At 42.0% G+C, this 17,933-nt stretch overlaps 1 protein-coding gene across 1 annotated transcript in view; it reads right to left on the reverse strand.

Annotated features, from left to right (window-relative positions):
* The window catches only part of LOC102245496 (anoctamin-2), a gene marked incomplete at its 5' end in the record, with an annotated part of 85,701 nt that overhangs the window by 14,192 nt on the left and 53,576 nt on the right, over positions 1-17,933 (reverse strand). Inside the window, 3 exons of the mRNA XM_014530750.1 lie at positions 9,082-9,263; positions 11,438-11,490; positions 11,841-11,993. Coding sequence (XP_014386236.1) covers positions 9,082-9,263; positions 11,438-11,490; positions 11,841-11,993 — 388 coding nt within the window. The remainder of the gene's footprint in view (positions 1-9,081; positions 9,264-11,437; positions 11,491-11,840; positions 11,994-17,933) is intronic.

The raw sequence follows: 17,933 nt of genomic DNA on the forward strand, positions 1-17,933 counted from the left end.
TCTCTCTCTCTCTCTCTCTCTCTGAAATCAAATTTTAAAAAAACACATGTCCTTGGGTGAGGATTGAAAAAATGAAACAATAGAATTTGTTTTTTTCTTTGTGAAGAATAAATTAGCAAGAATCTAATCTTATTTGGAGTCCATCTGAGGAGATTTATTTTTTCAAGTAATAAAATAGACCTGATTATAAAGTGGTCTTTTCATGAACTCAGGTTATATTCTGTGAAGCTATTCTGCTTGGTCAAAACCTTGTTTTAAATGTGGTTTCCTAATAAATTATTCCTTTCAGAATGCAAAATAGCACATTTGAAGAACAATAGCTTAGAATTAGGAGAGCCAAGTAATAATTTTAGCTTTGCCGCAAATTGTGGAACTTTGGGCAAGTTACCATTTCTTTCTATGTTAACCAATGGCTTAGACTGTGCTATTTTAAATCCTCTCCCACATGCTAGTATTTCTTTCTAATTATCTCAGAAGTTTGAATAAAGCCTCAAAGTTGAGAACAATAGACATTAAGTGACCCAATACTTAAAAGAACAGTAGACACTAGAAGATGACAATACGGCCCAGCTTAAAAAATCAGAGAATTGAAAATTTAAAGGTTAAGAGAAGTAAAAAGAGAAGTCATCAGACTATATAAAGCTGATGGAAGTAGACTGAGTTTTCTTTTTGCTTCATGGAGGGGGAAAGAAAGAGGACACTTCCCTCAAGTCAAGACATAAAGCTCCAGAGGAACTCCTTATGTCAATAGCAATGTCATCTGGAAGAAAAGTCTTGACTCTCACTCCCCCACTAAGTGCTTGCTAGGCTACAGAAACTTGGATGTCCATAACAGAGAGCGTGATGGAGCAGAACATGCTAGAGAAATCTTGGGAGGGTGGGCATAGAAACTAATTCCTGCTTATTTATTTATTTATTTGTCACAAATTTGATTAATTATCATTGAACGGTGAATGAGATTAAAATGTCACAAAGGATAGGAGAAATTCCAGCCTTTGGGAGGGCAAAGGGTTGTGGACTTTCTGGGGAATAGGAGTTGGTCCTGCAGAGGGAGCCAGGCCTGAGCCAATGCCACCTGACAGAAGAAAGTGACCTCAGAAGAAAATGAGGGCAAATTCCTAGAGGCTAGACCTCAGAGAGAGGCAGGAGCATAAGATATTAGTTGAGGGCAGTGATGGCAAACCTTTTGAGCTCAGCATGCCAGCATTTTGAGAAACCCTAACTTAACTCTGGTGCCGTGTCACATATAGAAATTTTTTGATATTTGCAACCATAGTAAAACAAAGATTTATATTTTTGATATTTATTTTATATATTTAAATGCCATTTAACAAAGAAAAATCAACCAAAAAAATGAGTTCGCGTGTCACCCCTGACACGCGTGTCATAGGTTCGCCATCACGCTCGGTGCATAAAATTCATGCACAGGGGGCTGTCCCTCAGCCCAGTCTGCACACTCTCCAATCTGGGACCCCTGGAGGGATGTCAGACTGCTCATTTAGGCCCGATCCCACAGGGCACATGAACTGCAGGGGACCGAGCCTGCAGGGGAGGGCAGTTGGGGGCGACCGGGCCCACAGGGATCAGGCCTAAACAGGCAGTCGGATATCCCTCTCACAATCCAGGACTGTTGGCTCCCAGCTGCTTGCCTGCCTGCCTGCCTGATTGCCCCTAACCACTTCTGCCTACCAGCCTGATAACCCCCTAACCACTCCCTTGCCAGCTTGATTGACTCCTAACTGTTCCCCTGTCAGCCTGATTGCCCCCAACTGCCCTCCCCTGCTGGCCCGGTTGCCCCTAACAGCCCTCCCTGCCAGCCCAATCACCCCCAACAGTCTTCTCCTGCAGGCCCAGTCCCCCCCAATGGCCCTCCCCTGCAGGCCTGGTCACTCCCAATGGCCCTCCCCTGCAGGCCCAGTCCCCTCCAACAGCCCTCCCCTGCAGGCCTGGTTGCCCCCAACGGCCCTCCCCTGCAGGCCCGTTCACCCCCAACTGCCCTCCCCTGCTGTCCCGGTCACCCCTAACTGCCCTCCCCTGCTGGCCTGATCACCCACAACTGCCCTCCCTGAAGGCCATCTTATGGCAACATGGTGGTGGCCATCTTTGACCACATGGGGGCAGCCATCTTGTGTGTTGGAGTGATGGTCAATTTGTATACTGGTCGTGATTAATTAGCATATCCAGTCGTGACTGTGAGGGTGTCATGACCAATTTGCATATTACCCTTTTATTAGTATAGATAATTAATATAACTAATATATTAGTTATGTAATATATAAATTTTAAGTTCTATGATTTATATAATATGTATTATATGTAATACATGTACATATACATGTATTCATGCATATATACACATACAGAATTATATATACATACACATACTTACAGAATTAGGGGGCTGAGAAGAGAGTCTTTCATATATACATTTATAATTAGGGAGAACTACTTTTATAGTGAAAAAAGGTTCAAAATTTCAAAAGAAGAATGTAATTAATAGCAATATTCAGTTGACTCAAGTATGTTTTTATACTTAGCTTTCAGGAGCAAAGTTATAGTGTTAACTGAGACAGACTTCCATACAATAAGTGAAAATGGTACAAAAATCAACATTATATTTTAGCTTTAAGATTACATTAATGTTTTATCTGGATCTAACACTAAGAAAAATTACATTGATTGAGTGGAATTTATATATTACCTAAATATATAAGGTTCCCATGTACTCAAAATATATTACATTATTATAAAACAAACCGATGAAACAATACCTTAAAGGTTCTCCAAATTTATTTTATATGAATGCATGGAAAAATGTCTGAAAAAGATCACTATTGAGAAGATGCCTAGGACCAGGCAGGGGTTAGGGTGCAGGTGGTACAAAGTTGGAGAGGTTGCCTGTAATCTTTAGAATTTTTGTAGGAATTGATTAATATATTACATGTGTCATTAACTACTATTTTTTTTAAAGCAGAAAAGAATCGTTGGTGATTATTTATTCCAAGTCCTCATTTTACAGATGGGGCAACTGTGGTGCGGAGAGGGGAAAAAGACTCCTGGCTCAGATGTCCCCCTCCCATCCTCACTTGGAGGGGTGACCAGTAACAGTGACATCTGCCACAACTCATCACAAGACTCAATCACAGTGGGCAGGAAGGGTGCCTAAATAACAAACTGAGGAGTCGGTCATCAACAATCAGTAGTTTTTTTAAAACGAGATTTTAGTTATATTACAAATCAGTTAGTAAATGCATTTCTCAACTCCAAATGGTGGTATGTAAAAAAAATTTTAATAGTCTCTGTGGAAATTAATGCTGAACACAATTACATACAATATTTTCATACCATCTGAGCTACTTAAAACTGCCTTCTGAAATTGGCCTTTAATAAGGGAAAACACTACAGCCAATTAGGAACTAATGAGAACCATGTCAATCCAGTGGTTGATAAAGATCAGGAAAGGCAACACCCGGAAAAACTGACTTTACCTCTGGTTTCAGCAAGAAGCAGATGAAGGGCAGCCATGGGCTGGAAGGAAACTCGCCTCTTCAAAGCTTTTACAGGACCTCAGGGAATGAAAGAACTTAGGCACTGCAGAAAAACCCAACAGAGGCCACCCAAGGATGCTGCTTCTTCAGGCTCAGTACCTCCAAATAGACCCATTGGGTTGACCATGCCCAGGTCGGCTCCTCCAGGCTGGCACCCAGATCCACGGCCAGGCCCTGTCCTGCTGATCGCTCTGCTCCCTTCCAGCTAAGCCAGGAGCCCAAGACATCGTCCATCCTGCTGGACACAGTGGTCCTTTGACCTTGTCAAATGGGCACTAATCAGCCTGCACATTGATGTCACTGGACTGTTTATGGAGCAGCCCTCCTAGAGTGGTTAGATGGTTGAGGCCAATGTTGCTGCAAAAATGCTGGGAGCCAGAGACCTGCCTTAACTTTTATTGCTATTTTTAAGATACCTCTACCCTGGTGAGGTTTGATTGGAGCCGGAGACCTGTTTTATTTGACCACATTTATTTCCAGAGGTCACTGAAAGCTAAGAATAAGAAGGGTCATTGAGTTCCCAACACCATTTGCCAGAAAATCAGGGTAAATATCAAATTCTACCACGGAAGCAGTTTTAAATGCAGGCTTTGGGACTAGCTACAGAATTGTCTCTGTTTCTCATAATCTCTCTCTCTCTCTCTCTCTCTCTCTCCCATAGTCCCTTCTCCATTCCTCATCTTTCTCTGTTTCTCCCTCTTTTCGTCTTCCTTCCTTCCATTTTCTTTCTCTTTCCTTTACTTTTTTTGTAGCCATCAACAATTCCTAGCTTACAAAGACATTAGTAGCTTATGCTTCAACTTGCTAAATCTCCAGAGAATTTGATGACCCAAATAAGGTTACACCGCATGCATTGAATAGGACCATTTGCGGTAGAGGTTTCCATCAACATTCTTACCCATCTAGGAAAGGTAGCCTTCAAAATACACCAATTTGATAGGGGTTGTCTAGATATAAGCTGCCCATGTTCTCTAGGTATCTGCTCACTTTGTGAAGTAGGGCGTCTCTTTACGTTTAATGTAATGTACTAGTCTTCACACTGCAGACAGAGATAACACCAAGGAAAAGTTTGAGCTCATCACTGCTCCCTTAAATCCCTCAGTGGCTCTGTGCTGCCCCAAGAGGGAATCCATACACTTCCAAATGATCAACATGCTCTTCTTGGTCTGGCTCATGTGCCTTCTGAGCTACTTAAAACTGATCTCTATCTCTCCAACCCTAACCACTCACAAACTCACCCCTCCACCTGGAAGACACTGCTCTCCCTTGACCTCCTTCTCTCCTGGACACCCCCTTTACCATCCAGCATTGCTCTTCTCATCCCGCTCACCACCCAGGCCAGCTTGGTCACATGAATGAGGAGTTTCAACGTTTCTACTGTTCATTCTTCAAATTCCACCTCCCTTGAAGCTTCCTCTGACCTCTTAAGTCTGAGTAAAGTGCATGGCCTCTGTCCTCAGGGCTCTCAGAGCTCCCTGTAGTGATTCCATTGTAAATGATTAAAACTATATTTTAATTGCTTATTTACTTACTCATCTCCTCTATCTAGACTCCTTGAGGGAGGCACTGTGTCTTATTCCCTATCACATAACCAATGCCAAGCCATTAAGGTCTCAAAACCAGTTGCATTAGTGAACCTATAATCCTCATTGGTACCAAATAAGAAAAAAACAATCAGATGTTCCAAAAATCATTGAAACATTCAGCAAGAAGCAGATGAAGGGCAGCCATGGGCTGGAAGGATCAATAGGAATGATCTATTTTCTGTGAATAAATTTTCTTGATAGAAATATAGAATATACTCCCCATGCATGCACCTATTAATAATTCTTCTAGTCAGTCACAGAATTTAAAAAGAAGGGGAGGGCACAATGGAATAGTATGCTGCTGTAAAAAAGAAGGAACTTTTACCATTTGCAACAGCATGGATGACTTGGAGAGCATTATGCTAAGCGAAATAAGCTAGTCAGAGAAAGATAAATATCACATGATCTCACTCATTTGTGGAGTATAATGAACAACATAAACTAATGAACAAAAATAGATCCAGAGACATAGAAGCATCAAACAGACCATCCAACCTCAGAGGGAAAGCAGGGGAGAGGAGGGTAAGAGATCAACCAAAGGACTTGTATGCATGCATATAAGCATAACCCAAGGACACAAACAGTAGGGGGGGTAAGGGCATGTACAGGGGGGTGGGAACAGCTGAGAAGAGGTCAACGGGGGGAAAAGGAGACATGTGTAATACTTTAAACAATAAAGAATTTAAATTTAAAAAGGTGGGGTACAGATAAGCCATAATCCCATCTACTTGCATGGAAACAATGGAGAGAAGAGTTACTGAGGTCTTACAACTGGCTGGAAAATCCTGTGACTCTGAAGGTGGATACAATAAAGCTCAATCTGATCCATGTATACTAATACCTGATGTCCTGGGCATGTGTTGTTTTAGCCAAGTGGTATCCATTCATCTTGTCTTCTCACTAAGGAGCTACCTCCAACTCAGAGATCACGTGCTTCAGCTGGAGATGATTTCACCCTCCAAAGCCCACATCAATGGCCCCAAAGCCATGGAGAATATCACATTTCTCTGGTTAGAGTGATTGGTTATGGGTAGGGCATGCATACTGATCCTAATCAATGAGCTGCAGTGAAACTTTTGCTGGGGTCATTGGGAAAGAGTTATGGGCTTTTATCCCACTGGCCTGTAGCTGCTGGTCATGCAGATCTTAAAGCTATAGTCAATGTCAATTGGAATGGACTTGGGAGATGGAGAAAGATTTGGTTAGAGCAAACTTGGTTGAATCAAACCTTGCCTAAAAGTAGGTTTACCCTCAACTTTCACTATGGGGTTCATTAAAGTCACTTTGTGTTTAAGGCAGTTTAGGCCACTGATATATCTGGAAAGCATATTCATATGTGTTACTGGAAGATCTGATAGTAGGGAAAATATCAGCAAACCTCGGTGCTCTGGACGAACATGTGCTTCTAGACTAACTAAAGAAGCAGATAGTGTTAGCCTTATCTCCACATACAAGTCACACTGGTATTGTTCCTCCCCTCCCCACCGCTCCCCCTACACATGGGTGTGGAGGTTTGTGTTCTTGGATAGACATGAATTTTAGCTCAGGATCTGTCACTAGAAACCTCTGTAATCTTGGGGAATTCTTCAATTTTCTAAGCCTCAGTTTCTTTTTATGTAGAATGAGGAGTTTCAACAAGATGATTTCTGTGGTACCTTCCAGTGATAAAAAATAATTGTATAATTTGCACTTTTCAGTGCCTGCTTATTTAATGTAAACCTGTTGACTGACTCCATGGACTCTTCTGGAGCAGATCTAGATGCTACTAGAAAAGGCCTAGAGCCGGTACAGATCCTCTCTGAGCAGTAGAAGTATGTCTGTTGGATCCACAGACCAAAATCCAGCACCCTGGACAGTCTGGCACTCCAAACACACAGAAGAGTGGCCAGGGTAGTGCATAGTCTAGTAATATGACTTTAGTCTAAGAGCTAGAGTCTCCATAGTCCCAGGTATAAAAATTCTTAAAACATTGAGGCTGATATAAATTGATGTCTATGAATAAATTTAATCTGGTCTCTGATTTTGAGTATTTTCTTGGTTGGCTAAAGTTACTGGTCCTGGGTCCAGAATACCCTTCTATTTAAGTCACAGATTAGTAAGGTTGTTTAACTCAGTCATCTAGGTTGGAAGACCAATTCATTTTCTCCCTTTTGTGGCCTCAGACTATGAAATTGAACTGAAGCAGCCATCTTACAAATGGCTGATCTTCAGTACCAAGGTGTCTCAGGTAGGAAAGCGTGACAGACATGCCCAGGGTTATAACTGCTGCAAGCACAGCTGAAACGCTGCTTCTTCGATGGAGTCATCGACAGCTTTTACGTCAGACACCACTGGGGATAGTCCAAGAAAGTCTTATATTTTCCCAACAATACCTTTCCCTAGGTTTTTATTTTTGTTGTAGTTATTGTTCTATATTTTTTTATTTATGAAGTGTGATCTTTGATTAAGTCCTTTATGAGGACTATCATTTCATCAGGGTACAAAAGTGTTAAATAATTTAGTCCTTTTTAATCTTCTTCTCTTTATTTGCCCTTCTTGGATAAATAATGGAGAGTTTTCTGGGTTTTAGCTTCAATAATCCCTGTGTTTAAAAAATTTTTTAAATATATATTTTATTGATTTTTTACAGAGAGGAAGGGAGAGGGATAGAGAGTTAGAAACGTTGATGAGAGAAACATCAATCAGCTGCCTCCTGCACACCCCCTTCTGGGGATGTGCCTGCAACCAAGGTACATGCCCTTGACCGGAATTGAACCTGGGACCCTTCAGTCTGCAGGCCGATGCTCTATCCACTGAGCCAAACCTGCTAGGGCTAAACTTTTAATCATAACTCTAACCTGGACCTCTCTGGAATTCCAGTTTGGGTCTAGGAGTTAGGTGAAAATTTCCCCTTGGACTTCCTGCCATTATTTTCAATGCAACATGATTGAAATCAAATTTATTACATGTACCATAAAATTAGATTCACTCAGCGTCATCCCCATCTCTGTCAATGGACCCACAATTTCCTAGTCCTCTTACTTTAGTCCAAATTTTGGTGATATCTTTAACTCAGACTCTCTCTAATGTGTCTTATCACTAACTTTGCAATATGTTAATAAAATAGTTCATTTTTTCTCTTTCTCCTCCACCACCCTGGTCTGCTCCCACCATGGTTCATGTCTGAATGATGCAGTAGTTCAGCTGCCCACCCTGAGTTCCCCCAATTCTAGTTTATCTTCCTCAGTAAGACCAGATCAATTTTCCTAAGCCTACCCTTTATCCTGTCATTCCTTGTCACCAAAAAGGTCAATATCTTATTATATCACATTATAATTCTTATAAGATTTCAAAATTTCCCAGCAACTATTTTATCCTATCTATTCAAGTTCAACAACGTTTTTGGCTTATATTATCCTAGGAATTTCTACCTATATTGTATTTCCTATATTATTCTCTTAAGCACACTCTTTGCTAACTACATCACCTAGCCCCCTAAGTGTTTATCTAATAGCCCAAATTTATCCCCACCCCCATGACTTTGTTCATGCTGACTCCCCACCTAGAGTCCTAGAATTCCTCTTGGTCCCTCCAGGAAACCTACCTTCTCCATTCTAACCAAAAGTGATCTCCCTCTCCTCTAAATACCTACAATGTTTATGGTCCATACTAGATATAATCACTGAATAACTTGCCATTTCCTATATGTTCTGCTTGTTTTCTTTCTAATCAGACCATAAACCCCTTGATGGTAAAAAAGAGGTTATATATTTCTTTGTCTGCTCCACAGTATCTAACAAAAGGCACTCAATAAGTATTTGTTGATTCATGGAAATTAATTTATAGAAATTGGGGGTGGGTTAGGAGACAGAGGGAAAGGAGAATGATCTAAGTCTTGGTCATCCAGATAATTATTTGGATCTATCATTTCAGGTCCTTTGCCTCCCTCCTCCTCATCATTACTTTACCTGCAGAACTGAACATCCTGGTCAAACTGTGAGTTTTCAGGTTGTGTTCCCTCCTTCAGCTGACTGACGTTGAAAAAGGAGAGGGTGTGGTTGACAAAGCCATGCAGAGTCCCATTGTGACTATAGGAGTACTGGTACACAAGGCGGGGGATAAAGTCGGAGGTGATGGCAATGACAAAAGCCTGAGGAACAAAACCACAAGCACTTGAGGAGAGGTCAGGATGGATGCTGTCCAGTTGGCACAGGGCCCATCTGGCTGAAAGACTATCCCCTCATGGTCTCCCCATCCAGAGCTGCTGCTCTGATTGATGCAGAAGTCCTTATCTCTGAGCTGTCATAGCTCAGAGCTCTCTGAGTTCTCTGGCTTTTCCACCTTTGCCATGCATGTGTAAGCAAATCCATAAGACAGTGGCTGTTAAGGGAGTAAATTACAACCACTGTAGCAAAGAATGCTAAGCCATTTGCACCATTTGGTGCTGGAGGGAATAAATCACCTCTGAGATCATTGGTATTGACCAAGACAAAGCAGAGTGGAAGATTTTTTGAGAAAATTACCAACTGATGAAAGTGCCACTTAAGTACAATGAGCAAGGATTCTGAATGACCAGGTACATCTGCCCCTGAGTGACACTAGAAAGCCAGGAATACCAAGGATGTGGTTCCACACTTTCCTCAATTTGACCATGACCTCTTGGCACTTTTTGGCACATTATATAATGGAAATGATTCTTTCATTCATTTTACTTAGGAAAAGTGAGACACAGAGGGTAAATGATTGGGTCCTCATGGATGGAACCACACATACCCAGCATAGCGTCTGGCATATCTAAGCACTCTATAAATGTCTATGGAGCAAACCAAATGACAAATGAATGATTATATGTTTGAATGTGGACATACTTTCTGCAAGGAAAATCTTAAATCCTTTTGGCAAGTGTTCATACTATATTCCACATCAACAATTAAAGCCCTTTTTAAAAATGTAGTTTAGGCATTGTTTTCTCAATGTACATATGAGTGTGAATGGTCATAACCATATTTGAGAACGAGTGACCTACTTATAACAAGCACAGCTACACCTACTGAGCACTGGCTATCAGTCCTTTTATCATCTCGTTTAACTTCCAGAATGATCCTGTTTGGTGGGTACTCTTATTCTTTCCCATTTTCAAAGATAACTGAAAAAGTCTTAGAGAGGTCAGTAAAGTACAGCTTCTTTCCTTGTACTGTATAGGTAGAAAGTGCTTAATACTCAGGGCCTCTTCTTTTTTTTTTTAATATATTTTATTGATTTTTTACAGAGACGAAGGGAGAGGAATAGAGACTTAGAAACATCGATGAGAGAGAAACATTGATCAGCTGACTCCTGCACACCTCCTTTTGGGGATGTCATTTTCAAAGATAAGTGAAAAAGTCTTATGTCAGTAAAGTACAGCTTCTTTCCTTGTACTGTATAGGTAGAAAGTGCTTAGTACTCAGGGCCTCTTCTTTAGTAGACACAACTCCAAAGTAGTTATTGATCTATTTTCCAAATTGCACCTTATTTCTCAAAATGTGTGTTTCTTACATCAAACATTCAAAATGCAATGAGTTGATTCTCTCTGCCGCCCCTCACACCTCTCCAGCCAGTTTACGTGTTCTTGATATGGAACCAGGTCACACCTAGGATCAACGTTTCTCTTACAAATAGGCTATGGGTGTCTTGGTGTTCACTAAGCTGGCTGATATTTTCTTGAGAGATGGAAGAGGAGGCCCTGCCTGGTCACCATCATTACAGAAGGCAGAAGCAAAAGGAGCTGTTGGCTTGGGCCCAGAAGGATTTCCTTTGAAATGTGGACATGTCTGGCAAGGCAGTTAAGGAAGTCACAACAGGTAGGACCCCTCTTCTTCCATGTCCTATCTTCACCCACGCAGTGCCATGGGGATAATTAAGACTTCATATTGACAACCTGGAGGAACCGTAATTAGGAATTGCAGCCTGGGCAATGCTCCAGGTATTGTTTAGCTCAGGAGTAGAAAAGAAAGGAAAGAGATGGATAGATACGTGGAATTCTTTCCTCATTATTCATGGCTCTGAGCAAAGATCTGATTTTGCCTCTTAAGGAGAAGTTTTGCATTGTGGTGGGTAATTACCCTTCTTTCTCTTAATGAAATTAACAATTAAGTGGCATGGTTCTGGCAACAGCATGATGAGTTAGAAGGCTTATACACACTATTAACCAGGGGCCTATCTTAAATAAAGCTCCAAATGGAAAAGACTGAGAGGTGACAAGGACTGGTGTCCTGCTTGTAAAACCTGAGCTCCTCAGGAATGCCCTTCCCACAGAGTTAGGGTGTCATGAATGTAAGCACTTACATTGCTGATAACGGAGAACTTGCCGATTCCGGAGAGAATGTCAAACCAAATCCCTGTAAGACAGAATGGAAGGCGTCTGGCTTACTCCCGCTCTTGGCCCAGTGATGGCAACCTTGCAGCTCAGGGTGATGCTCTGCAGGCATGTTACTGGGGAAGGGTTACTGGGCCCCTAGGAGTGGGCTTGTCTGGAGAGGTTCAGGTACTCCCCTGTCTAGAAACCAGGGGTGCAACTGGGGTGGAAAACGTAGCCTCTGAAAGCCTCCCAGTACCTGAAGATCTGAGGATGAGGATGAGAAGCTCAAAGGGGTGAAGAAGCAAGGGCTTCCCCAACCCTATGGATTCCCAACACAGTGAGAAGGTGACGGTGGGGATGGGTTTTCTACCGCCTCTATCGGGGACATACCGATATCTTTGGTTCTCACAGCATCTGGCCGTCTCAGCTCCGTGACAAACTTCTTTGCATCCAGCCGCACTTCAATGACATTGTTGAGGAGGGCAAATACAGGTGCCAGAGGAAAGGAGGCCACAAAGAGGGTAACAAAGCCAAACTGGATGACTAAAAGAGAGGACAAGCACGAGAAGCTTCACCAGGGAGAAACAGGATGTAGATCAACTCCGCCTTGTAGTTCACGGCCCTGGTGTTCCTTATACAGTCTCTTTCTACCTCGCTTTCTTAGGCTCCCTTTTCCTCCTGCCCTACAGTCCTGGGTGTTGCCTTCTCAGTCCCTGCAGGCCTACTGGTCAATGCTATCACCTGGGATCCAAGTGCTGTACTAGATAAGAGAAAAGGAAAAGTCTTGACTTTTTCCTCTCTGTCACCACCCCCCCCCCTTTTTTTCCATTCACTGATCCTGGTCACTTAATTCAGAGGTGACAAACTTTAACAGCAAAGGTCCAGAGAGTAAACATTTTTGCATTTGCAGGCCATCTGGTCTTGTCACAATGAATTAACTCTGCCATTGTAGCATGAAAGCAGCTACAGACAAAACGTAGACAGATGAGCTTGGTTGTGTTCCCACAAAACTTTATTTACAAAAGCAGTAGAGAAGGGGGCTGGGGTTGGCCCATGGGCCATGGCTTTCCAAACCCTGATGTAACTTTAAAAAAATCATCTCCCAAATTTGGCCTGTTCTTTCCATATCCATAGTCGCTGCCTTTATTTAGTAAGTTTATTCATTCATCTCACATTTATTGAGAGTTCACTGAATGTCAGGCACTGTGCCAAGTATTTAAGGAGGCAGAGGTCTGGTTCTGCCTTCAAGGAGCTGGGTGTAAGCAGAAAAGAGAAATGTACACAAAGACGTGCAACACGACTTTATGTGTGCCGAGGGAGGAAGAAGAATGTACAGAGACAGCAGAGCACAAGGGAGGGAGCGTGCATGCCTGTTCTAAGGAGACTCTCCGTATCAAACACCTACACTTAGCCTTCAAAGATGGGCCTGCAGTTCCAGCAAGACTGGATGAAAGAAAGCATTCCAAGCCCCAGTAGCAGCGTGAAAAACAAGCGGAAGCAGCCTGTGCCCATCAGATGTTGCTGTGAGGAGTCCAGGCCCTCATTTCCACCTGGACAACTGCATCAGTCTCCTCACTGTGTCCTTGTCCCCAGTTGTCCTATGCTTCTATAGTCTCTTGGGTCCTGATTCTGTCACTTCCCTACTCATAAAAATTTCCCTTGGCTCCCCTCTGTTTACTGGATATAATCCAAATTACTTATCTTGGAATGCTGGTACTTCACAGTTGGCTCCCAACCTGCCTCTCTAGCCCTGTCTACCAACATCTCCACCACAACCACCATGCTTCTGCCTTTTAGCACCCTGAACTTCTCGCCCTCCTGATTTCCCCTGAACACATTATCCATTTGTGCACAATAAGCATTCATTCATTCTCAAGCTAGCAAACTCCTATGCATACCCAAGACCATTCCAATGCCCACTCCTTGTACATGCCTGTTGCAGCCATCACTGTATGCTATTGGGATGGAGCTACTCACAAGTCTTTATTTCCCACTAGAAAGGGCTTCATCCATTCCAGTTGCTCAGTACATATTTGCTGATGCAAACACAGTGCCAGAAAATTACAATCTAATAGGACTTTCTTATATACTGAGGGCAAGGTATTTAACTTCTCCATGTCTCAGGTATTTCTAATGTAAATTAATAATAATAATAATAATAATAATAATAATAATGTCCACCTAATGGGGTTGTCATAAGGGTAAATGTTATTGCATATATAAAGTGCTTAGAACAATGTCGGCCACTTAATTACTCAATAATGCTACCTGTGATGTGCAATTTTACTCTAATTGGAATAAATATATCAATACATACAGATGGCTGTGATGCATACTGCATACTTCTATGCTAGATGAGCACAAACTTAAGGTAAAAGCACTAAACAAAAGTTAGGAGGCTGGACTGCTAGTCCTGGATATAACTGGCTGTATGCTCTTGGACAATTCTCTCTGTTTCAGTGGACTTAGGCATCTTCATTGATAATAGTTTAAATTCCCTTCAGGTCTGATTTGCTATAGAGCCATGATTCTCATTCTCTTGGACAAGCTTCAAGATTCTAGAATATTCAAATAAAGAGTGAAAAACTGGGATTCAAAACTAAAAAATAAAAGTTCACAGAGCAATAGCCCTCATCACAGCAGAAGTTTCAAAAAAGAGAACACATGGGGAACATTTGCACTACTGCTTTTGAACCAGCAGTTCGCTTGGGCCCACAATGTGTGTTATTGCTCTGATACAGCCCTATCCCTGCCATTGTCCTTGATGCCCAATGGGTACTCAGCAGGCTCTAGGAGATTAACAGGTGCCAGTTGGTGGCGAGATGCACCAGAAGGCACAGATTTGTCAAGGTTGGGCCATGGAATGTTGGCCTGGCTAACTGGGAGGTCAAAGGGGACTGGGGAGTGGTTGTGGAGGAGAAATCTTAAAAATCAAGCTCTGGGAGGCAGTTCAAATTCAGGGTCTATAGCAGTGGCTCTCAACCTTGGCTGCACATTAGAATCACCTGGGAATCTTTTTAAAATCCTGATTTCTGGGCCTCATCCTCCGGAAATTCTGTTTCTTTGTTATGGGGTGGGGCCACAACATTAGTAACAAAGAAACAGAATTTCCGGAGGATGAGGCCCAGAAATCAGGATTTTAAAAAGATTCCCAGGTGATTCTAATGTGCAGCCAAGGTTGAGAACCACTGGTCTATAGCATCTCTTAAATGAGGCATTGCTGAGGAATTCACTTAGAGTCGGGGGTGCGGATGAGGGCAAAGGAAGTAAAGGGGAAAGGAATTAATAAGGAAAGCAAATCAGATGTTAGACTGGCTTTCTAAAACCTATAAAATATCTGTCTATGTTTATGTATATACATATGACTATATCTTTCTTTATAGAGTTCTAAGTTGATCTTGAGTCTATGGCAAACTCTATAGTGTAAATGTTCTTTCCATAAGTGACTTCCTCCAGCAAAACTGTGCAAACTCTTCAAAGAACCAGCAAGGGATTGTCAGAGTGACTGATAGGGGTGGGGAAGGGGCAGGTTACTTCTGAGTGACCATAAATATATACAGCATGCCCTCACCACATCATGCAAATGGAAATCTAACATCCTTCCAGGATCATAGGAAAAATGGGACTCTCCACTCCTCTCCTTAGTTCACATGAACTCCAGAGGCAGACGTGAGCTTTCTCCTCTGGGCTTGCCCTGATGGTCTGCTTTTCTATCTCCATAAAGTCTCCAGACACAGGCTCTCTTTTGTCCCTCTTCTGTTGACACAAACAACTTCCAGTAATGGTTCAATGCTAATAGTGCTCACAAATTATCCCAACCCTACAACACAATGTCTATTCTCTTTCCCCAGCCATGTAAATCTATGTGTTAAGGACTGGACAACCTCAAGGGAGGGGGTTCAGCAAAGGCCAGAGGTACTGGGCCTGCAGTGATAGGACAGCCCTTCCCTGTCTTCTGAGGTCACTCCTCAGTCTCCTGGGCCAAGAGAAGCCACTCTCTGAAGATGTCCCTTTGCCTCCTTGGACTGGGTACCCTAAGCATTTCCACAAATCAACCCAAAGAGGCAGAAACAAATAGGAAGTTTTGTTTTATCTCTTAGGGAGAAAAGCAGAACAAAAAAACAAAAAACAAAAAAAACCACACAACCTTCTAGCATATAAATGCCAAATCCAAGACTCACTCTTTGTAGTCAAAGGTCTAAATGCTATATCAGATGGGTGTCCTTCTGGATTCAGTTCAGAGGACACAATGATACCGGCCTTCACCAACACCAAGATTTGCTTCTAAAAACAGCCAGCCTCCATTAGGATAAGAGCAACGCCGGAAATCCTCAGTGCACTGCATAATAGAAGCCAGCTTGGCTTGACCAATAACAGATTAAGCCTGGCCAAGTCAATTAGGGAAGAATCCATAGTTGATTTTCAACTAAATCTTTACAAAGCCTGTTGCAAAGTGCCCCAGAAATGCTGAGCGGGAAGCACAAAGACTGGAAATACTCTTGGGCACAAACCCCATTGGTTTTCTCTCTCACTCAAGCAGGCAGGGGCCTTTTAAAATAACCACCAGCCCTATTCTGCCTGATGCTGGAGACAATTAAAATCTTGGCCTTGATTACCTGGGTTTAGGTTAAAATAACAAAGAGGAGGGGGTTAAACTAAACAAGATGGCATCCAGCAAGGACATTCCAGGACCATCTGCTTAAAGAAAAAATATATATATTAGGTAGAATAAAATGAACTGGTCAGGATTGATGGAAATGCTCTTGATGGAGCACAACTCTGATTTTTTATTCATTTATTTAAAATTCTTCAGTGTAAATATCAACCTTCCCAACACACACACACACACACACACACACACGAGAAAGTCCAGATCTTTCGTCTGGCATTCAAGACTCTTTGTGATATGACCCTAACTTATTTTTACCAGATACATTTCCTTCCCATCTATGCTCTGGTCTCAGGGCTAATATTTAGCTGCTATACTTGGAGATTAACCCTGCCTGTTTTCCAACCATTTCAAAACCATTTGTACTTCCCCAAACTCACTATGTCTTCCACATTTTCGAGCCTTTGCACCTATTACTACTGTCTGCAATTTTCCTTCTCTTTTTGTCTGCTGAATGAATTACTATTTATCTTTCAGGTTCAACCCAAATCTAACCTTCTCTAAAAAGACTACTCCACTCTAGTCTTCCATCTCTTCTCATCATGCCCATAATTCCTTGCACACAACACTCTATTTGTTTATTTGACTTGTTCCCTAGATGGTACCTACTACATCGCCCAGTGGGCACCATGGGCATCTCTTCTCATCATGCCCATAATTCCTTGCACACATCACTCTATTTGTTTATTTGACTTGTTCCCTAGATGGTAAGTCCCTTGAGACCATGAACATATTTCATTCTTTTCTGAATCCTCACAATTTAGTGTGGCCCCCATCCCATTAACAGATGCTCAGAGGTTATCCTTTCATAAATGCAAACTTATTTTCACCAGCTGTAAATACAAACACACAAAAAAGCAGACAACTAAACTGAACAGAAAGCAGCGCAGTTAGTGATGGTGAGGCGAGATAGAGATACAAGTACAAATACCTCCACACAGCAGGTGTCAGTACTGTAATTTTCACAGAAGACTTTGAAGAAAGTTGGAGTTAAAACAGTCAATTAGGAGAGTCTAATTCTAATAAAAATAACAATAGCTTTGTTGTTAACTTTCTATAATTTACTAAAAGCAACACAGTCTGCTGAAGGGGATTGAAAACTGGGGACTAAAGATTCCTCCCTTTCATGTGCTACTAATAAGCAATACAAGGGCATAAGTGAGGGACACATTGATGTGAGTTTGTCTTCTAACCCAGGAAGCAGATACTCAAAAGATTCAGCTAGAAACAACCCATTAATATAAACACTTATGTTAAAAAACACAGCCAGGGAAGGTCATCACTATTTACTTCATCAGCCCAGATTTCAAGGCTATGCCCAGTGTAAAAAGAATTGCAAGTGTTGATTGACTAAGATAACAAGAAGAAAGGCATGAGCTGGTTCCTCAGCATGGTTCTCTATTGTGTAGGGAAACAATAGAAGTCTTAATAGAAATATAAGAGGGTTCTCAATATCCATCATTCACCATTCATTCATTCATGCAGTTTATTTATCCACAAGCATTTACTGAGCACATTCTATATACTGGGCACCATGCTCATTGCTAGAAAACAAAGATGACTAGATTACTGTGTCATCCTTCCAAGAGTTCAGAGCATGCAGTAGGGAAGATAGACATGCAAACAAACCCTGCCAGGGTCATGGAGTTAGAACTCTAACGGCAGCATTAACAGAGTGCAGTGGAGCACTGGGGCAGGAGAAACTCACTCTCATCTGTGGGTACATGAGGCTTCACAGACTCACAACCCCTGGACTTGACTTGGAGGACAAGTAAAAGAGGCACCTAAAGGTTTGCTATATGGTTGGTTGTTAA

This window comes from Myotis brandtii, unplaced genomic scaffold (assembly GCF_000412655.1).
Source record: "Myotis brandtii unplaced genomic scaffold, ASM41265v1 scaffold772, whole genome shotgun sequence".
NCBI lineage: Eukaryota > Metazoa > Chordata > Mammalia > Chiroptera > Vespertilionidae > Myotis > Myotis brandtii.